This window comes from Parasteatoda tepidariorum, chromosome 5 (assembly GCF_043381705.1).
Source record: "Parasteatoda tepidariorum isolate YZ-2023 chromosome 5, CAS_Ptep_4.0, whole genome shotgun sequence".
Lineage (NCBI taxonomy): Eukaryota > Metazoa > Arthropoda > Arachnida > Araneae > Theridiidae > Parasteatoda > Parasteatoda tepidariorum.
This window is the reverse complement of record NC_092208.1, coordinates 21,839,895-21,863,941: the sequence shown is the minus strand read 5'-3', so window position 1 is coordinate 21,863,941 and position 24,047 is coordinate 21,839,895. Positions and strand designations below refer to the sequence as shown.

At 30.2% G+C, this 24,047-nt stretch overlaps 1 protein-coding gene across 1 annotated transcript in view; it reads right to left on the bottom strand.

Moving 5' to 3' along the window:
- Positions 1-24,047, bottom strand: part of LOC107444984 (lachesin) — a 181,431-nt gene that overhangs the window by 52,930 nt on the left and 104,454 nt on the right. The window contains exon 3 of the mRNA XM_016059278.3: positions 239-357. Coding sequence (XP_015914764.1) covers positions 239-357 — 119 coding nt within the window. The remainder of the gene's footprint in view (positions 1-238; positions 358-24,047) is intronic.

The following is a 24,047-nucleotide window of genomic DNA, read 5'->3' as shown; positions in this document are numbered from 1 at the left end:
TTTTAGGGGCAATGTAAACTGATAAGAAAAATGCAGTTTCCTTTTTATTGAGAGGATAGGAGGAAAGGCTGAGTAGGGTAAAATCTCAAACGATTTCCGATAAGCACTATTGAGGAATTTATCATAATCAGGATCGTCTAAGAAAGGTTAACAGTTATTATTTTCTTGTTTAAAAGAGAAATTGAACATAGATATCATATCACTAAGATTTTATAAGAAAAAGTTGTGTTTAACTTACTTTATAATCACCTAAGTTTTCCACACCACATGTAAGTATTGCATCTTTGCCAGCAATAACTTTGATTCGAGGAATATCTCCCATAAATTCAGGTTCTGGAGATAATGTGCTTAGAAAACCTAAAAAAATAATAATATAAAGGTTAAATTGATAATGCTTAGCTTTAATATTGTTTTAAATGTTGGTGCAAATAAAATGTGAAAATAATGAAGCTATTATGAAAATCAGAATTTCTAGCATACTCTCCAAGCAAGAAAACGGTGTTTAGTAATTATAAACTTGCAGCATTCCTCTCATCCATCCTATCGTCGTCTAATATATATATATATATATATATATATATATCTTTATATGGCAGAGTAGAGCACGCTTCATACAATAGTGTGCTTGGACCATCAATTACTGTATATTATGGACAGTCGTCATGTGAGCAATAGTATGGCTCTGATTAGGCGTTAGCAATCGAAGAAAAATGTTTTGTTTGTAATGTTTAATTACTTGCATACTTAATAATAGTTTGTATTCGAAAATTGTTTCTGATAATTGATGCCAGCAAATTTTAATAACTCATGCAAGTAAAATTTAAAATTAATGTGTTTTGTTTTGAAACATATAACTGCTTATATTACTTAATAATTGAATATAAATATTTTACACATCCTGTTATAAGCTGTTTTTTATCTCATATTATTTGTTTGGGCTGGTAATAGGCTGAATATACCCTAAAATGTGCGAATATTACTTTTTTTCAACATATAGTATGAATATTTAAGCACAGATATCATTTAACGCTATTTTGCAACCGAATTAATTTCGCGAATATGTTTATTTGAAAAAGGGATACTGTAATGTAATTCGGGTATTATTTGGATACAAGATGCATTATATTATTCGGATAAAGGATACGGAAGAGTATTTAGATAAAGAAATCAGAATGTTATAATTAGGGAAGATTTACATGTACATACAATGTTGCGTCGCTTTAATCTCCCTCCCTAGCTCCTAATGAAGTGTTAAAGAAACTCTTTATTTTTTATAAAATATAAAAATAAAGTAATTTACTATAAAAACTACTAATGGCTGAATTTTAAATTTTACTGATTTTTGTCTGGTAAAAATTTTTCAGAAATAAAAGAATCTGAACAATACAATAGTTTTTCCCCAAAAGCAATACCAGAGTATATGATAAATATACAAGAGTAAGTGATAAATGTGTATTTTACTTCTTTATTTTACAACGGTAATGCTGTGAATCACTCTCTTAGAATAAAAATGAAATCTATTTTTGTTCTAAACTGTACACCTGGGAGTGATTTTTATGTTTCTGAGTTATTGCAGTTTTGTTCACCAATCTGCAAAACACCATTTTGTTTTTCGCACTGACTATCGCAAGCTTTGTTTTTAGTACATCTGCAAAATTTTCAGTTCAAAAATGCTTTATACTTTTCTAGGCATAAGTCTTAGATATTTCTAGTATCACACTTGAGTTAGCCATAGGAGAGTTTTCCCTAATGTTCCAAAACAACCACAAATTTTTCCCTATTTCTTCCCTAACTTCTACCGTATCTGGCAATAGAAATATCATTGAATAAGCCTACGTGTTAGGTTCCCAAGGCGGCCATTATTTGGACGAAGTGGCATTATTTTCAGTCTGGAAATTGAAATGGGTAAGCATTTTATATATTCGTTTCAAAGATTCCATCGAAACTTTATCTTTTCTTTTTCTTTGTGAAAATGTTTTCGCGAACAAAAATTCTCATGTATTTAAATAATATAGGATATATTTCCAGTTCTAGCATTTTGAAATAGAATGCGCAAGTGGAGAAAATGAAATGTATAGATTTCGCAAATAGTATTTGTCCGTAGCAAAAGTAAATTGAAAAATTTTCTGAGAGATTAAAATATGAGTTTCGTTTTATTGAAAACAATGATTATGTTTAATTGAAATTAATTTTTTTCTCTCTACTAAATGAATCAACGAACATAAATAAACAATTTGACACCATCTTTTTGGTTATTCAGAACATATTCAGAATATTTTCGATATTCAGAACATAAAAGCGAGGTTTTGGTTATATCATTACATAAAAAGGAGTAAAATTCATTAAGTTAAAATTTCTTTATTATTCATGTGAAATTAACGACAAACTAGATTCAAGGAAAGACATTTCTGATTTGGAATCAATAGCATACTATTTTAAAGTACCGAAGTTCCTGTATACCGTCGAACCTGTAATCTTCTATACCAAACCTGAAGTATAGCCTGAGACATGCTGAACTGAATTCAAATCAATGAAATACGTATGTATATTATTCTAAAAGCTTGTTTTTAACTTTTTTATTTTTTATATTTTTTTGTTTGTTGTTATTTACAACTATGTTGTTCAGAGAAAAATTTTAAACTTTTCAATTTAACTACATAAATCACGCGAAAATATCGATGTTCAAAGTCGGTGATAACACTACGGTAGAAGTATTCATTTGTTTAAAAAGTTTTTTAAAGTATTGAAATCCTAAAACTGGAAATTTTAAGCTAACGTAGTTTGCACAAATCAACACAGGAAAATATAGTATGTCAACGAAAGTTTTTATTAAATGTTTATTAACCTATTCATAATTTCCGCTTTATTGCGAAACGTCTTAAACTGTCTCTTCACGTCTCGTAGTCCTCATCAGAAAGATATACTTCTTGCTGATATCCACATTCTCGTATCATCGTTATTGAAAACTCCAGAATGCTGGGTGTAGCAGAATAGCAATGATTTTCTAATTAATCTTTTGTTTCGGTTCACGTAAATTAGCAAGACATATGTGGTTTCAACAAAAAGGAAGGTAAAGAGATTTCACAAGTCACAAAATGTAACTCTTGCGTGAAATGACGCATCTCCTAAATATTCCCCCATGCAAATTTTCCGTGGTATTTCGAATGATAATGCATTCCATCATCATTGCTCCAAGGTAACTCGCAGAACTATAGTCTTACTAACCACAATATCAAATTTTCCTATTGCTCTTAGCCGCGATTTGATTAAAAGAATATCTTAAAAGATTCTCAAAACTGTTGAACCATAATAAAGAATACTTTGGTGACTCATGTTATCGATAAAATTATGCAGTGAAAATTTTTTTTTCTCCCAGTTTAAAATAAAGTCCCAGTTTAATACAGTGTACATTCCATGAAAACGTATTCTATAAATACCTTTGCATAATAAATAAATATATATATATATATATATATATATATATATCANCATTACATTCTTGTACATTCGGACCCTCACCGGTGTATGTCGACAATCACAGATATGCTTTGGTGAATGTCCGAAATATTTATTACATTCGATTTGATATGAATTTATTCGTGGATATAATTACATTTATTCGATATTTTAACCCTACACTGATGTTTCTTTAAGGTTGAGTGCCACTGCCCGGTATACATTTGCCCGGTATTCCCCACACTGATGTTTTTTTAAGGTTAAGTGCCACTGCCCGGTTTACATTTGCCCAGTATACCCGACACTGATGTTTTTTTAAGGTTAAGTGCCACTGCCCGGTATACCCTGCACTGATGTTTTTTTAAGGTCAAGTGCCATTGTCCGATATATATTTGCCCGATACTCCAAACACAGATGTTTCTTCTAATCTATCGTCAGTAAGTATTAAAATATAGAATAAATATAAATATATCAAATAAATATAATAATATTAACGAATAAATTAATATAAAATTGGATGTAGCAAATATTTCGGACACACACCAAGTGACTACGCGAATGTTGACATTCACCGTTGAATGTCGACATTTTCCATATTTCAGTGTTTCACCGTAAACTATGTATCGTACTCAAATTTGGAAATTGGCACCGCAATATTGCAGAATGGTGGAAATATTTCAAGTATTTTCTGGCAATTTTGATATTTTTTTATAAATATTGAGGCCGTGCTAATCTAGTGGTTAGATCATAGGACCTCTGTCCGAAGTTGCCGAAGTTCAATTCTTAAAGCCGCTAACACCTACCATATATATGCGATATACGTACTTCTAAAATCTGTGGAATCTTAAGTCCATGGTCAGTACCTGAGTAGTATGCTCACAAGGTGCATGGATCCAGAGAAAATTTCCTCCACGTTAAGATCTATGTCTGATTTGTGGAAATAGCCTCAAGACTGAGTGGTGTTGCTATATAATCGGGGGGGGGTTGAGCTATGTCACTCTTTCACTTAGCGCAGCTCTCTTGTCAAACAAAAGCTATCTTTACTGAATTAATTCGCATGGTTAATGATTGATAAGCTTGGCTTGCACAATTATCATTAAAAACAACAACAGACATATTGCAATTCACGTAAGTTTCTTTAGGCTTAATAGAAAATACTACATGTATAGATCAATCAGTCTGAATTTACTCAAAGCTTATTACATAGATTATGTCCTTATACCGGTGCTATAAAGGAAAAAACATAGTGAATCATGACACTGTTTCACGATCGAAAGTTAGATGGCTGCACAGACGTGACTCTCTCGCTTTCTTCACTGAATGAAGCTAACAAAATGAATGATGAAGCTAACAAATGAGCTAATGAAGCTAACAAACAGTAAGGTTTTGGCTTGGGTTTCTTTTTAATTCTTTTGAGTGGCGTTTAGAATATATTAGTCTTGAAAATCAGAATTAATTTTGAATTCTTGAGGATATAAAAATCCCTTACCTAGATATAATTATTTTTACAATTAAAGTAATAATTAACATGTTTTAAAAATTAATAAAAATGAAACTGAATTAATTACTTCAAATACTTAACATAAAATTCCAGTTGAATAAATAAATAAAGTTTTTAAGTGATGGAAACAATTTTAAATGAATGAATGCAATTAGTTTCAGGTTCACGCCCGCAACCATATATATCAAAAGAGTTTAGTTGAAAGTTTAAATATTATTATATAATTATAACAACGTGCTAAATAGTTAGCATGTTATAGGTTAATTTCTCAAACTAGCTGCGTGCCTTTCCGAGAGGGCTAATCTATGAATCTGATACCCACTAAACCCCAGTATTAACAGTGCAAAATTTCCTTCATTTTTTCACCAAAGGAGTTTCCAGTTTCCTGAACTTCTCAATTGGTAACACTGGACTATTAGTTGAAATACAAAATGCTCAATCTCGTTTAGAAGCAGCACCACTAAGATGCTTAACTCAAAAAAGTCTAGCATTTATTTTCTCGTGCGATAGGCAACACCACTATAGATAAACTAATTAAGTCACATTCTAAGGTTCACTTGCTAAAACACAAAACAACCGCAAACCAACTCTAATATCCATTGCCTAACGAAAATCCCAACACTCGGTTTTTAAATCCACGCCAGTTATAACTGGTTTTAAAACCAAACAGTTTTGTTTTCATGGTTAGTAAATAGTTTTAAACCTACAAAAACGAAAAAAAAGCGTCTTACAATAGATTCAGATATCAGCAATTGAGAATCTTTATTTTTCATCATATCAATAAATATCTAATTTTGTTTTATCACTGAAAGAAAATAAAATAAAATTTTCATACAATATAATCATTTTATATATTTTAGAATTAGCGATTTATCAGATTGATTAACACCGGAAAAAATGAGTAACGCCTATATGTTTATGATTTGAAGGTAAATTTGAATTAATTAAAATCTAAGCTTTTGTCCTTTTACTTCAGTAAGTTATTTATAAAATGCTTGTTTTTCAGAAATACAATCGAGGATATTTCCTACTTAAATGCTATTTGTGCCGTTTTTGAATTCAAACAAAATCAAATGAGTTTCCAGACACTATAGACCGGCGATACAGTTCAACAGATATACAGATAAAAAAAAGTACGTGAATTAATTTACTGTTATTTTTGCAGTCTAAAAATGTCAAAAGTTTTTTTTAATAATTACTATACTAATCCAAATGATGGCAAATATTTAATTGCGATGCTCCTTTTTAATTAACTTGTCATAAAAGTTTTGTTAAACGTATTATGCCATCAGGAGAAGAAAACTCAAATTCCAAATAAAATACAATTTTTACAACATAAAGTAATTATTTTAATTTAATTATCACGTATATAGTTTGCAGTTTTATGATACATCCCGTAATAGCCCCCTTTATTATAATTATTAGAAAAATATGCCACAAAGGGAGCATAAAAGTATACATATTAGAATTCATTAATAAATATTAAAGCGAGGAAAGAATGTACTATTGAAATTTGCCTTACCAATAGAGAGTTTAATTGGAATGTGAGATGGAGGTATCGAAACTAGTCTTATTGCATATTAAAACTTTCATGTTTTTTTTTCGTAATTTGTTCTCACTTTCACTGTTTCAGTTCCACCTTTTTCAGTTTGAATTTTCAGATTTTGATATCACTTTTGTTATATTAATATAGTAATATATAATAATACTCGACTTCTGAGGTGTATATGTTTTAGACTTCATTATTGACAATGATTCTTAAAATGTACATTCATAGTAGTAATTATGGAACAATCAACTTACTAAATGTTTAACTCGGCTTTGCTAGCACTTTTTTTTTCATTTTTAATCATGTCGTTATTTATGTCAGATGCACAGAGTCTACTATTTGTCTTACGGTTTGGTTTGTCTTCGTCTTGTTGACATAAATATTATAAGCAGCCTTCCAAAATGTTCCAAACCATTTACCCCCTCAGCATAAAGAGTACTTTACGAACTTAGATGAAAAAATACCTTGCAGTATTCAGAAACAGCCTAAAGGTTTTGGAATCAGCCGCTGAAATCTTGATCACTGTTGTTTTGTAGCTATAAAAGGCAACTCACATAAATGCATGACATTAACAATGTATTTTTTTTATTTATTTATACACTATGTACAATTTTGCATTATTTTTTGATTTATGCATTATGCATTGTGTTAATTATGCATTATACACAACCTAATAATTCGATTTTCCAGAATATTTGAGTAATCTTATGAAATGTTTTTCATTTAAAAGTGAAATCATTATTTTTTGCAGATAATTATCGAATGAAGTTTTTAACAATTTGTGAAATATCGGTGAAATAAAAAAATAAAAATAAGACAAACACTATTAGGCAAATTCGCAATAAGTTAGGTACCAATTATAGAAAAGTCCTAAGGAAACTCCTCTGAGTTTTCATTATCTTTAATAATTATCTGCATAAAAATAGCACTTTTTTTATAATTTGAGAGTTACTTTGTTAACTTTTCATTCATTTTATTCTATCATGACAGGGTTTTTGTTTCACATAGAGTGCGGGGAATTCATTTAAAAACAAGTTGCATTAAAATTGCAAATCTTATATCTCGGACTAAAATGCCGGATATCAATAATCAACTATTCTTATTTTTTTTCTTCGAATATTTCGTTTTATTGAAGAAGGAAATGATTCTGTTTGAAGCATTGTGCTAAAATTGATCTTGAAAACGATGATCATTTGCATAAAAACTGCATTTTATATGATTTGGGCTTAAAATCGGGATATCAATAACTGATTTGTAATAGCATTGTTACTTCTACCATTCTGTATATCGCAACGTAGGCATACAACTCTTTTTCAAGTATTGTACTCAAAATGTCATTATCCACACTGAAATTTCATCGCATACAATTTGAATCAAGTAACCAGCTATCAATAGTTGACTTTTCCTAACTTTTTCTTAAGTATTTTTCCCCCTTTTGTAACATAAGTGGCTTTAGCTCCAAAAGCACTTAACAGCCAAAATCTTTCATTTTAATCAATTAGGAAGAAAAAAAATCTTTATAATCCGAAAATATTGAAACAGTTGAGCTGAACGGCATCTTATTCAACTCATCTGATAAAATTTCTCTTCACAAACTGCCAATACATAAAACCACTCCAAACCCCATCGATAGACAGATAAAATGTTTCCAATCGGTTTGATAAAAGAGTTGTTTCAAAGAACTACATCCAGAAACATGTTCCCGCGAATAACTCTTTTGTGTTATCGGGCAAAAAGTGTTTCAGCAATTCGAAAATGTGGAAGCTTTTTCTTCTGTAATAGCTTCATTCAGTAAAAAGAAGGATTCCATCAAAGTAAGCTGTTTCTTGCAATCAATGCTTTCACGTACACATTCAATGGCGTCGTTGGCCTTGTTTTATAACCTTATATTTACCTGGAGAAGAAAAAAGAAGAAAGATATTTGGCTGAAAAAAAACATCTTTTTTCCTTATATCTGTTGAATTTGACAGCATGGCCTGGCGAAGGTTACATACAACCGGACACGTTCATGCACTTGAGACGCACCAACGAAATATTTCGTCTCCAGGGTAAATAAAAAACATATAATAACACCTCTCAGGGAGTCTTTCCAGGCTTTTCTTCACCTTCTTCTCCTTGTTCTATTTCTTTCACGAAAAAAATGAAGGTAGAGTGAAAAATTTTACGTGAGAGTGTGCAACAAAGAGATAAAGTACATTGATAGGGATGACATAGGGGCATGTTCACTTTACTACATAGGTATTTTTTTGTGTTCCGCCAATTTTGCATTCTTTTACGCATTGCTTGACAAGTTGCCTCAGCTTATTTCATTCTTCCTTGTAAATCAAGAATGAATGCCGCTCATTCTGTCTAAACCAGATGTATTCCTACACCATTCACCCAATTGCAATGAAGTTTGACGTACTAATAGTTAGAAGCTACTATGGTAATTATCTGCATCTAAACATTTTGACATAGGGTCATGTTCCCTTTACTACTTAGATATTTTTTTAATGTTTCTCCAAATTTTGTATTCTCTTATGCATTGCTTGACTACCTGCGAATGCTTATTTTATTTCTTTATAAATCAATAATGAAGGCTTCCCTTTCTGTCTTTATCAGATGCGTTTCTATTTCACATATCCCATTGTAATGAATGTTCGTCGCACTTATAATTATAAGCGGCTATGGCGACTATTTACGTCACAGCATTTTTACTTTACTACTTAGGTATTTTTACTTTTTCGTTTCATGCTCCACAGAATTTTGTATTTTTCTATTCATTTCTTGACTATTTGTCTCTGCTTATTTCATTCTTCTTTCCAGATCTAGAATGAATGCTTGTCTTTCTGTTTGTATCACATGTGTCTTAATACAATTGATCGAATTGTAATGAAATTTGTCGCACTGCGAGTTATAAGCGACAATGATAACTATCTACATCAGAATTTTTTCTCTGAACTGTTAAATAGTTGCGAAAAGGGAATTTTTCTATTACATTCACATTATGTTTTGTTTCTATAACTGGAAATAGTTCTTCATTGTAAAAATCCTGGGTGCATCACTTGTAAAATTAATTTTTCCGTAAAATCCATTTTTACCGTAACATTTTATGCCGTAGTTCTTACAGTAATATTTATTTACTTTCGGTGATTCAATGATTTCACAGGTAACATTACTATAAAAATTACAGTACATCAGATGTATTGTGCCGTAAAATTGTACGGAAAAAATGGATTTGATGGTAAAAATTACCGGTGGTCAGCATGCCAATAATTTTCATTGAAAATTTTTATATTGTTTTTATTGTAATAATTTAGATGACACTGCCCATGATTCTGCTAATTTGAAGTTCAATTTTATTAAAAAAATTAGTTTTACTGTAAGCTTACTTCACGTTTTTCTTAATATGAATTTTTCGGTTCCATAGGCCGGAAAATTACAAGTAAATTTAACTTTTACGCTTCTTTAAGGGATCTAAAGTAAGCCGAAATTAAAAATAAAATTAAGTCTAAGATGCATACTAAGTTTTAATCCATGGGAAAATTTACAGAGATGTGATGAAATCTTGAATATCATGGTTTGGCAGTGATAAAAAAAAAGAATTATATTCGAATAACACTCAGTCTAGTAAAAATTTCTTTTGTTAAATGGAACCGCTAAATTGTGTATAGCTAAATTTATAAATTACCAGAAAGGGTAAAATAAATCGAAATGATGTAAAAGCAACGAAATTTGTCCAAAAAATTTTCTTGTCAAAAGAATAAAAAAATTTTTTTGTAAATTTGCACAATTTCCAAAAATTTTGTAATGTTTAAAAAAAAAGTTTTTTTAAATAAAGTGACGCTTAAATCGGTAATATTTAAAAAAAATACCACTAATCATTGTTTCCGAGTTTTATGATATTGTTATAACTTGATTATTAAGATTAAGGAGTGGAAAAGCTAGGAAGAACAACGCGTGATTTAAGAGATCATTTCCCTCTTAAAATGTAGTTTAGCAATTCTAACAATGTTAAGCCACCACGAAAGCCACCAATGTTAAGCCGCCAGGAATTATGTACGAAATATCATTTCAGTGAAGATATTTATAGAAAGGAAAAAAAATAGATATCCGTATTATTGCATCGATAACGAGAATTCAAAATCCTTGCTTTGTATTAAAGTAATTCTTAAAAAGAATGAACTATTTCATTTTTTAAAATGCATTTCTTAAGATTATTTATAATATGTTGCGTAAACTATGTCAAGCGATACGTTAATAAGCATTGAAACTTTCTTAGTGGTTGTAAAATTTAAAATCGCAATGAAAATTGTGGAGCTTTTAAATATAATTGCAACAAAGCTTTATTCAAAAACAATGTGTTTCTTTATATTTTTAACTGGGGTATTTTTTAGCAATATATACTTTTACTATACTATATACATTTTAAGCAATAAAAAAGACAATGGTTAAGAATATTCTAGCGAACGTCGAATGTAGGTGAAACTTTGTTCAATTAAATATGAATACACTCAGATTTTCAGTTATTTTTATTTCTTCCTAATGCATATTATATTTTTTAGTGTATTTTTGTCTGTATTATTTGTGTACTAATAATTTTTTTTTAAAAATTTAGAAATGTCTGATTCATATATATAAAACTATTTTAAAAAAAATATAGTACTAACTATAAACTGAAATTTCATTTCAATCATTTTTAAAATAAAGGGATTTCTGATAATATAAGTAATTTTTATTGACTTTTTTAATGACCGTAATATTTGTTCCCTACACAAGCTTCTTATAACTTCACTTGGTCAAACTTCAACTCACCTAAGTTTAGTACATTTTATTCATTTATTCCATAACACACATGTTTCCTTCAAAAAAGTATTGAGAAGTACAAATATGTCAGAATGTCCTCCAGACTCATTTATATTTTAACCTAGATGCAAGCATGTCTCGTGGGGTCTTAATAAACGTTGAAAAACTCTCCAAAAAAAGTAATAAATTTTGAAATGCCAATGTAAATCGTGAAGCAAATTTCAACGAAGCTTTATTTGAAAGCAGTATATTTTTCAAACTTTAACAGGCATTTTTTAACACTATATATTTATCAAGTAACAATGCAAATAGAACGGTTAAAAATTATTCTATTTAACTGAAACGTTATGCATTTTAAATATAATTACAGTCAGGTTTCCCATTATATATATAATGAAGGCTTTCCTTTCTGTCTTTATCAGATGCGTTTCTATTTCACATATCCCATTGTAATGAATGTTCGTCGCACTTATAATTATAAGCGGCTATGGTGACTATTTACGTCACAGCACTTTTACTTTACTACTTGGGTATTTTTGCTTTTTCGTTTCATGCTCCACAGAATTTTGTATTTTTCTATGCATTGCTTGACTATTTGTCTCTGCTTATTTCATTCTTCTTTCTAGACCTAGAATGAATGCTNTATATATAAACAGATGAGATATAAGTAAACAGGAAAATTACTGACATATGAAAAAAAGGGGGGGAAAGTAAAATAATAATAAAAAGTAGCAAACAACTGGGAAAAAAAGGATAAAATTTGCTTAAGAAATCCGGAAGATAAAAGATATAATCTTTTCATCAGCCTTTTTTGCGGATATGATCATGTGGGCTGCTGAAAAGATTATATCTCTCTTTTTCCGGATTTTTTAAAAAAATTTTATCCTTTTTTTTTTCCAGTTGTTAGCTATTTTTTTAATTATTATTTTGCTATATGTTTTGTTAAAATTGTTGTTTGCATTTGTTATGAGCAGATTTCTAAATTTTGCTAAATTTAAAATGTCTGTTTTATATATATTGAACTATTTAAAAAAATATATATAGTACTGAATTAAAAACTGAAATTGTATTTTAATTATTTTTAAAATAAAGTGATTTTCGTCAGTATCAAACAAGTAATTTTTCTTTTTTACCAAAATATTTGTTCACTATACAAGACTCATAGTACTTCCCTCGGTCAAACTTCAATTCACATAAGGTTACTCCATTTTATTCATCTACTTCCTTACACTCATCTTTCCCTCAAAAAATATTGCAGGATACAAATATGCCAATGTTTGCTCCAGTCTCATCTATATTTTAACCTAGATGGAAGCATGTTGGATTCAGTTGCCTCAGGAGTCAAAATGAATCATCTCTCGAGAAATCAAGCTCTGAAAGCCGAAAAGAGAAACTTGCCAGAAGAGGAATGATGTTGGAAATGACACTGATGATTCTTCGATCCTCTTTGAGGCTGCCAATTCAATTTTAGAAGATGAGTGTTCTGGATGAAGAACTTCCTTGAAATTTTTTTTTCTTTGTTTGACTGTTTGTATCAATTTCATGAAATAACCACCAGCAACTTACACTGTTAATGAATAAATGTACCGTAAGGAAGTGCTTATTTCACGTCTTTTAGGTTTTATGAAAGAGTTGAGGTTCAATTGTTGAATGGAGATCCATAGGAGAATTTTTATCGTGACTACTTTCTTTTTAAAAAATAAATATCTTAGCGCCAAGAAATATTTAATACACACAATCACTTAAAGAGCTTAGTGAAAGATCTAACTGAATTTAAGTGCATCATTTTGGTATAAGTTCTACAAGGGATTCCAAAGAACTTAATTTACTTTTTTTGTTTACTTGTTTGTAATAATTTTATGAAATAACTACCAAAAACTTACACCGTTAATGAATAACTTTACCACATTAGGAAAAGTCCTTTAGGTTTTATGAAAGGGTTGAAGTTCTATTGTTAATTGGAAATCATTTTGTGACCATTTTATCATGACTATTTTTTTAAAAAAATGTACGATAGTAATGCTTAGAATTAGCGCAATTACCATTCCACATCCACAGCACATCCAGTCAGTTGAAGAGCTTTGTGAAAAATGTTCAAAGAGATATTTTAGAGGATTCAAGTACATCATCTTGATAAAAGTTCTAGAAGGAATGGTAAGATTTTCACCGTTTTATTTTATTTTGTTTATTTACTTTTTGCTGTTTGTATCAATTTTAGGAAATAATCACCAGCAACTTACACTGTTAATGAATAAATCCACCTTAACGAAGAGTTTATTTCAAATCCTTTAGGTTTTCTGAAAGGGTTGGGATTCTATTAATAAACGGAAATCCCTATGAGACCTGACATCATTTTTTTTTTTGAAAATAAACAATAATAATGCTTGGTGCAATAATTCAATCAGCACATCCAGTTAGTGGAAAAGCTTAGTTAAAGAAGGTCTAAGTGATATTTTAGTGAGTTTAAGTTAATCACCTTGATTTGAAATCAAGAAGATATACTGAAATAAATTCACTAAATTTTTTATTTGTATGCTTAAATAATTTTCTTAGAATAGTCACAAGCAGAATATAGACTATTAAAGAATATATTTAATGTAAAAAAAAACTTAGTCATACTTCTTTAGGCTTTAGGGAAAGCATAAATATCTATTGTTAAATGGATGTCATTATGCAGCATTTTATTCTGGAGAGCGTTATAATTATACATGCTTAGTGCAAAACACTTTTCAGTAAATCCAGTTCGTTAAACTAATGATTTTACTTCAGAATACTACGATTTGATAAATGTGTTTGAATGTGCCACTACGAATTTCATTGATTTTTGTTTTTTGAATGGCTTGAATCCATTTCAGAAAAAAACAACATAAACAGCTTGTACCATTAATGCATAAATTTACCACAAGGAGAAGCTAATATTTAGTTCCTTAAGATTTATTGAAATATCATATCTCTATTGAGATGCCAAATCTCTATAAGTTATCAACTTGAAACCTATTTTCTCGAGGTCCTCTTTAAAGATGATAAACAATAATAATAAATTAGTCCGTTAATTATTTAGAGCAATTACTTGATTGAAGTGCTTAGTGGAATAAGCTAAAAGTGATTTTTCTATTATGTAGAAATAGAAAATGTTGCTAAAATAGGAAACTGTTTACGAATATTGTTTTCTGATTAAAAATTGTAATTTAATGCCAAAAGTTCTATGCTTTCAATTAGATTTTCAACCAAAAATGCACAGTTCGTTTCGAAAATACTATTTAGAACCTTCTTTTAAGAAACTCTAATTCGTGTTTTATACACAATTGATTTTGATAAAATACAGTTAGGTAAACAACAGTCTTATATTGTTTTGGAAACCGGTATAGCCCAACTTTTCAATAAGAGCTAAGAAATGCAGATCTTAAAATCATGATGAAAGGAATTGTGTATTTTATTAATTTAGGAACATAACAATTACGTAAAATTTGAGATAGATTTATAAAAGATATGTAAGATAGTGAAAAATTAGAATGCTAGAATGATTGTGAAATCTTTTGGAAATATTCGATCTTTACATTTTTATAATCTTCTTTATTTTTATGAGCGTAAACATTTTTTATATTTTATTATAAACATTCATTTTCAAGAAATCAAAGATAAATATTTGTATAGTATTGTATATATTTGCATATATTGAGCTGTTTCTAAATATTAAAAAAAAAAAAAAAGGAATATATTGATCAGGTTGGCAGCTTTCAATTATACACTGTTGGAAATATCTGAGAAAAATTGTTAAATAACAATTTATTTAGTTGCCATTTTACTATATTCAAGCAAAGCAGTCAATTAACCATAAATATAAAGGTATTCACACTGTTAACTGTAAACCGTTTGTGAACCGCTTTCACTGAATCCAAGTAACAACCAGAATATTAACGCAGCAACTAGTCCCACTCAAAGAAGCCACTTAGTTTCTTTCAGATGGGTACGTATTATAGCCGATAGTACTAATCTGCAGATCTTATGACCAACAGAAGGGAGTTTGAGTTCCAGCGTTGATATCGCAATATTTCCGTCATCCCCTTCAACGCATGAAGAATTTCCAGTGTCGTACACTCCTGAATTTATGAACCTGGGCTATTAGAACACGACTCTCTCATTTTCAAATCGATGGCATCAACCTGCTAAACTGTCTCCAATGTGCAGTGGAATTTCTTTTATCTTATGGTTTTGAAACCATACTAGTAATAAACAGTTTTAAAACCGCAAAAGGTAAAAATTGCTTTTTACCATAAACTTTACAGTTAATTGTATGGACAGACTGCTGCTGGTTATTTTATAACAATTTTAGAATAAAGATTCTAACAGCATATCCCATGTGACTGTTTTTCATCTTTTTATGTTTGGTGGGTTTCATATTTAATTAATTAAAATTTGATTAATTAATTACACCTGATTATTAATCATGCATCATGATTTTATATTCCGATATATAACTCTAGCTATTATTAAAATTAGTAAGATATAAATATAAATTGTATTGAAAAGTAGCAATTTTTGAATTTTATTTTACATTAAATCCTTATATATAAGTCTTAACAAAAACAAGAATAGCACTGCTTGAAAAGATTTATTTTAATATTTATTGGTTTAAAGAATTAAAAATTCAAGTGTTCGAAATAAAATATATTTTATTAAGTAACTTTTTTTTTTGATTTATCATACTTTCAAAATAATCTTTTCATGTACAGAAAATGATACTTTGCTCAGTAAATTTTATAAGAAAAAAATATAATCTCAATCAAATAATCTTCCTTTTTTTAAATTAAAGTATAGTATATATTTATATTTGATCATATCTTAAGTTTTGAAACAAAAGTGACTAGTGAACATTCATCATCATTTGGGAAATCAACAATTGAATAAAGAACTAAACAAAAATTTCTATTTTTGTATTTCTCATACATTTCTTTTCAAAGAAATGTCTAATATGAAATACTAATTGATACTTAGACTGTATTTCTTAATTAGTTTTAAAAACAATCGTGTATATGTTCTGAAAAGAAAGGGTTACTTTTACAAACATCAAGTGGTTGGATGCAGGGAGAAAGTAAAAGTTGTGTTTACGTTAATTCTAATTTTAGAATATATAGATTAAAATTATATTATTAACTATTTTTGGTAGAGATAAAGGAAAGATAAATGCTTAAATTTTAACTAGTTTTAATCAAGAATTATTCAATTAATCATCTTTTCTTAAAAGAGAACAACATAGTAAAGTTTTTAAACAATGATGGAAAAAAAATCGCCTTTTCAATGGTTTTGATCCTTTAGATTATTGTACTTAACTATTGAACTAATATTCGATAAATGTAAACGTTACATCAGAATATGTCGNTATAAACTCATGGGATAGCGGGGCTCTGATTTGTGGATGGACAGCACGTGTGACCAGCGCCACCTGGTGGTCTCCGCGACGGTCTCAGTTGTGTGTTAGACATTTTTTGAAGTGGCTACGTGAGTGATCAGGTAAAATGCAACGTCGTCGTGAGTTGACGGCATTCGAACGCGGCATGGTTGTGGGTGCTCGACGCACGGGACATTCCATTTCGGAAGTGGTTCAGGAATTCGGCTTCCCAAGGTCAACCGGGTCGAGAGTTTACCGAGAATGGGTGAATGAGGGTGTCACAGTCCACAACAGACACCATACCGGCCGCCCACAGGCCCTAAATGACCGAGACAGGCGAAACCTGAGAGTGGTAACTCGAGATAGTAGAGCAAATGTGCAATAAATCACGGCTGAATTCAGCACTGGCCGTGATAGAGACGTGTCCCAGTGGACAATCAGTCGCAACATACGTGTTCTCGGGTATGAGAGCCGTCGCCCCACACGTGTGCCACTGCTAACCCAGCATCATCGGACAATTCGGCGTGCATTTGCCACCAATCACCACGGATGGACACTGCAACAAAAGCGTAGCGTGATCTGGTCTGACGAATCACGTTATCAACTGTTCCATGCTGATGGGAGGCACCGTGTGTGGTGCACACTGCACGAAGCGATGGATCCAGCATGCCAAGTGGGCACAGTTCAGGCCGGTGACATATCAGTCATGGTGTGGGGTGCATTTTCGTAGCATGGAATGAGCCCCCTTGTCGTTCTGGATGCCACAATGACTGGTCAGCGGTATCTTCAGCTGTTTGGAGACCATCTCCACCCTTTTGTCATGTTTCAACACCCTGATGACATTGCTGTGTATCAAGATGACAACGCAGCCCCACATCGCGCCAATATCGTCCGTGCCTGGTTCGACAAGCATGCAGGTGAGATCCAACGACTGAATTGGCCACCTCGAAGTCCTGATGTGAACCCCATTGAACATATCTGGGATGCCCTCGAAGTCAGGTTCAGGGCATTGAATCCCCAACCCACGGACAGGCCACAATTGGCAGCCGCTGTGCAGGATGTGTGGTGCCAACTACCTCCGGACGTGTTCCAGAGCCTTGCAGACTCACTTCCACGCCGTATCGCTGCACTTCGCAGGGCCAGAGGGGCCCCGACCAGATTTTAAGTGGGTATCCCATGATTTTTGCTCAGTCAGTGTAGTATGATATATATGAATAATATATATATACACGAAACTATGTTTTTCTTACCTACTGTATCTTTAACTAGCACAATAGTACAAATTTAAACCAATATTCATCAAATTTTGACACGATGTTCAAAATAAATATATTTTTCGTTGCACTTAGGGATTTTTAGATGGGTTGACTGTTTCTGAGTAATCCGCAAAAATGTATTTTACTTTATGCCATTTTCTTAATCTTTTTGAAAACATTGTCAATTCATGTATAAAATGTATCAATTTCGTCAAAAAATACTTTTTTAAATATCTTCGTGCAACATACATGAAGTTCAAAACAGAAAAAATATGAATCAAAATTGGAAGATACAAGTATGGATATACATAGCAAGTTATGGATAATTTAAAATAAAAATAGACCATAAACATTGTATTATGTATGCAATATTTTTTTTAAAAGCAATTCTTGTGTTTGCAACAGGATAAAATGAAGATTAAAATATGTACAAAACTATAAAAGCAATTCGGTGACGTTTATCATGATCGTAAAATTCTATAAAAAATTACTTCTTTTACAGGCTTCTACTGTGTTGTTCCAACTTAATACAAACCTTATACAACTTAGACAGCTTCAATAGATAGCTTCAACTTAGCTTCAACTTAGATAGCTTCAACTTAGACAGAATGATGCAGACAAGTCTACAAATTTTCAGCGAATATTGGTTTTAAATATATTATTTTGATAATTTTTTTTATATTAAGACAATCAAGTTTAAATTTAACTAGATTTTAAAGTTATCTTAGGATCAAAATTCTAAAATTAGGATTCAAAATTAGGATAAAGTTATCTTACTCTAGTTAGTTTAACTTAGTTAATCTTTAGTTAATCTTGTTAATTTAACTTAGGGCTAAATTTTATTTCATAATTTTAAATTTTTCCTTAAACAGAGATTTGAAAATTTTATAAGATACATTTTCTTTCCTGTATTATCCTTTTTACTTTATTGATTTTTTTTCTAAATTTATTAGAAGTTATGAAAATAGCCGTCCACAACTAAATAAAAACCATTTTCTTTTGAGTATGCGGTGAAATATTTTAATCCCGTACTGTTTTTTTAGCAGCTTTGTTTAAGTTTCAAAACAATGCACAAAAAAAAAGAAAAACGCCAAGCTTAAAAAAACATTTAAAAAATTGATTTCATCTTATTAATTGTGAGGCGTTGACTGTAAGGTGTTAGGTCTTCATACGCTTAAAGAAGAATTTTTATTTCACATTTAATCCGATTACACGGACTTGGCACTTCTTTATAATCTTTTCTTGTAGTCAAAAGTCACAAGACTTAGGCTCTGATATCATTTTTATTTTCGTATTTTTTATTTGAAGAATTTTCTATTATCTATAGAGTATATTCATTTATTTAGTCATAAAAAAATCAATGTTGGTACTTTTAAAAATTATTTTCCTACTTTAAACTTCATGGTATGCATGACTGCATATATGAAATAGTTTTTGATTTATAATTTATAGCAATTTAAATAACAAAATATATTTTTAACTTGATGACAGTTGTTTATTTAAAGCACTCTCAAGAAAATCAATTTCATAATATCGATACCTTGAAATTTAATATTATCCAAAGTTTTTGAAACTGCATTAAAGTGCTAAGTTGGACCATAGTTACCAACTTAAGATGCACACATAGTTTCATTTTTGTCATAGCATAAAGTGATCAAATTCAAGATGATAAATATAGCATAATTTTCTCTTTAATATTGTTCAATTTTATATCGTGATTAGAAAAATTGCAAGATTTTGTGGTACAACACACACTTTTAGAAATAGATACTCAAATATCATGAACTTTTCTTCGCTTTTGACGAAACTGTTTCCCGGCATATGCTCCAAACGAACATTTTGTCATAGTGACGAAATTGCTACCGTCACTCCTTTGAGAAAACGAATTTCGTTTAAAAGAAATATATTGTCATTCGATTTTTTTTCCAAAAAATTTCTGAAAACTTAGATCGGGAAACTCCGCATAGGTGGACAGCACTGCATGGAGATTTAGTACACCCATGCCCGAAGTGGGATTTAAACTCCGGACCGTACTGGCCCGACTCGTTAACCAACATACTAGCCTGTCTGCTTATTCGTTGCTCTATTTGAGATAGTTTAGTATTTATTCTAGTTTTGTCATTCTAGTTAACAATGAGGTTTCGAGATGAGGAAATATTTCAGCAATATATTTGAGAGTCCGTGTTTTGTCACAAATCACGTGTTTTCGTGACGAAATGATTCTGAAAATTAACGAAATACGGCTTAAGGGTTGTCGAATCGTCAAAAGTGAGAGATTTATTACTGAGAATGAAACAAAACTACTAGCGGGTATAAATAAACATTTTAGATCTTAAAATAATAATTGGAAATTCAATTAAGTAATAGAAATTATTTAGTTAATCAAAAGATTATAATAATAATGTAAACTATCAATTGAGGCGAATAGTTTTAAAACAAAAAAATATGAAACAGAAATATAGTTTCCTGTTATTGCTGCATATATTTTGTCTTTATTAGCCCTAAATGTGCGTTTGATGCACTGTAAATGATGTCTTAAATATAGTGACCACCGCAATGACACATCTTGACATATATTCTATTCATTTAAAAGTTTTTAAGATATTACGAAAGAAGCAAAAAGGGAAATTAAAGTTACCGTTGCGCTGACTAAACTATTGGGACTTTATTTTTAAAATCGCAACCCTTTGCTCCATTGGAATGGGAAATTAGTACGTCATGATTTGTCATTGCGGCGGCTATTACATAACGCTTCTTAATTCTTCCTGGACTGGGTTGTAAAACTATGGCGGCTAGAGCATCTAAGATCTCAGAGTTCTTTTATTTGAATCCAACCGGCAACCAATGGACATCTATCTCTCACTCATCTCGTCCGCCACGTAACAATTGAGAATTTGAGACAGTATTGTGCTCAAAAATGAGTATATGCTGTATCAAATTTAAATTCATGGGGGTTTTAAATTAATAAATATAATTTTTTTTCAGAGCTTTATTCTTTTTTTTTTTGCTTAATTTTGGTAGACTTCTTCTTTACAATGTGTATATTCGAGCGAGTTTAAATAAATAATAATGTAATCTGTAATTTTTGGAAGCAAGTTTTATAAGTAAAAAATATTTAAAATGAAAAAATACCGAAGTATAAGTTCTGTATGTTCTCCATAAACCAGATATCCTTATGGAGAGGAACATATCTCTTTAGGATCCTCTCTAAATCCAAAAACATGCGATTGTGCTGTTATTATTTTATTTTTTTTTGCATTACAGTTGATATGTATTTTGAGTTTTGGAAAAAAAATAGAAAAAAATCCTTTTTATTGTAGCAAATAAATTTTCTTGCATAAGTTAGTATAAAATTTCCTATCTGCATAATTCGGATTTACCGGAAATTAAATTAGTATTCATATTTTTAAGAGACCCTCATATCCTCTAATGTATTGTGATATCTATCTGAATAAACTTTACACGATTTAAAAGTTACACTAAGTTTGCTCTCACGTAATTCAACATCAATCTATACAGAAAGAATATTTTAGATATACTTATAGTTTGCTCTACCGTAACATAAAATTAATCTATGTACCACAAATCTATGTACCATGAATCTATGTACCACGATTCATGATTAGCTAAAACGTAATGTAACATCTATAAGCCTTGAATATTTAAGACATACTCGTAGTTTTTTCTAATGTACATTGGTGAAATAGATTAAAAGAATTTCGATATTTCATTGAATTTCATGAATAGAACATAACTGAATGTAAAACCATTGCTTCTAGACAAAAATGCAAATTTTGTACATCAAATACGTAAATGTACACGTGTGTGCAGGCGGAGTCAGTAGAGAATCAGGCTTTATAAGTGCACGCAAGTAAAGACGCATTTGTAGTTCCTTTTATCGTTTTATTTTCCATTCAATACGTAACCAATTTTGTTTTTCTTTTTATACTTCTTTCTTTATTTTTGTTATTATGTGTTATTAACTTGTACTCTATATAATCTTTGCATTTTTTTAAACATTGTGACTTTGTACATATCTAAATTCTCAATAAATTCTTGCTGACTGGTCTCGTTCCTAGGCTGGTGTGGAGCCGGACCAGTCAGACCCGAGCCAGACCCGAAGCTTGGCTAAAGCTTCGGGCTATATGGTAAAGGGTCCATAATGACCTAGGCACATGTCCAAAGCTTGGAGAAAAAAAAAGTTCCCTTTATCGTATTATAACATTGATCTGTATAAACATGCATAAGTTGTTATGCATACATTTTATTAATGTATGTTTTATGTTGGGAAATTTTCCTTTTATAAATCTTATTTTTCGGAATCTTTAGGAAATTAAAGTTCAAATTATTTCTGCGCTAATTATCTGATTGAAAATTACACTTCAAAATTCCATATATTAAAATATATGTTAAAAATTAAAGCTAATTAGAATTTTTTACTGACTATATTTGAGTGTATAACAGTATAATAAAGTTTTCAAATTATGAAATGCCATCTTATTTATCGCTCAGAAAGTAATGAAAAATGATATAATTAAACTATGCAAAATAAATACTATTTACTCTGGCACTAATCACATATAAAACAAACGGTCGAAGAAATCATAAGAATTTTTAAATTACTCTGAAAATGACTCGACTGATTAAAAGAAATGCAAATTCATTATTTTATTAATAGGTTTTCTGTTCAAGAAAGCTTACATTAAAATTGCATATTCCTTCCCCGGAGTCATTCCCTTTCATGAAGCGCAAGAGGAGGTCTTGGAAGTGATGCTGAAAAGAGTGAGTTAAGTCAAAATGATGCTCGAATGTTTCTCATTTACCCAAAGCATCATTTTCCTTTCCTCTTCTCCATCCTCCCATAGGGATTTCTGTAACTTGAACGAAATGTGGAAGATTATGCTTTTTCCCTCAAAATTCAATTCTTAATTATTCTTACGTTAAGAGGTCAGCGGGAAAGTTAATGAATGCGTAAGAAATTTTCACGTTCATGTAACACTTTAATTTATTAAAGAATTACGAAGGATTAATATGTTACTCTGACTATCAGAAATGATTCCTTGGATGCCAATTTCTGTTTAATTAAGTTGAAGAGTTCAAAATATGACTTAAAAATTGAAAATTCATAAGTTTTTGTCAAAGATTTATTCGTAATTCACGTTTATTTTTTTTATGCATTTGTGCTTTTTCTTATTCTTGACAAATTATCGATGTTTCTGATATTTTCCAAACTCAAGTGCATGTATTATGTTTCAAAAAATGAGTTTAGCATAGTATTGAGTATGTGATTAATTCAATGTAAATGATGATATTCTCATACTCTTGTTTAATCTTCTTTGATTTTTTTATTAAAAAAAATATATCTATGAACAATATTTGAAAAAAATGTAGCGAAATGTGTTTTCGAATAATACACTTCGGAATGCAATTTAGTCTTTTTATTTATTGGAGATGTCATATTGCAAAGAATTTGCAAAAATAGGCATAATTACTTTAGACAAACGGAAGAAGAAAACAGAAAGCGTGCAACTGTCACTATAATGTTCAATATGTATAAAACGGGTAGTGCTGTGGTATATGATGGTAGACTAGGAAAACGTTCCTCTGAAAACCTATATAGAGTTTTTGTTCCGTGATATTCCATAAATATGAGGAAAATGGCCATAATAGTTCTCTTATAAACAATCTTAAATTAATTGTTCCATTTAAAGAATCTTTTCCTCGAAATAATATTTGTTACATATTTTAAAAAAAATATTGTTGTTGTTGTACTTCATTTTATGTCGTACTAGAGCTGCACAATGAGCTATTAAAAAAGAAGTCAGTTCTTTGTATATGCGTAATTTTTGTAAAAAATGAAAATTCGATAAAGTTATTTTATTATATTTCAATGTATATGAATATTAAATTGTTTAAAATATCCCTTTTGTATATAATTACATGTTTCAGATTCCTTTTCATAGATACTTCGATTTGAAAATTATGGTGTGAATAGATGGATTATGAGATATTTTTATTGTTGAAAGTTTTTTTTTCTTAATTGACTTAGCCCAGGTAGGTAGATTTTATCCCCGGTGGAAGTTTGAAAGCAACTCTGTGTTTGAAGGATGT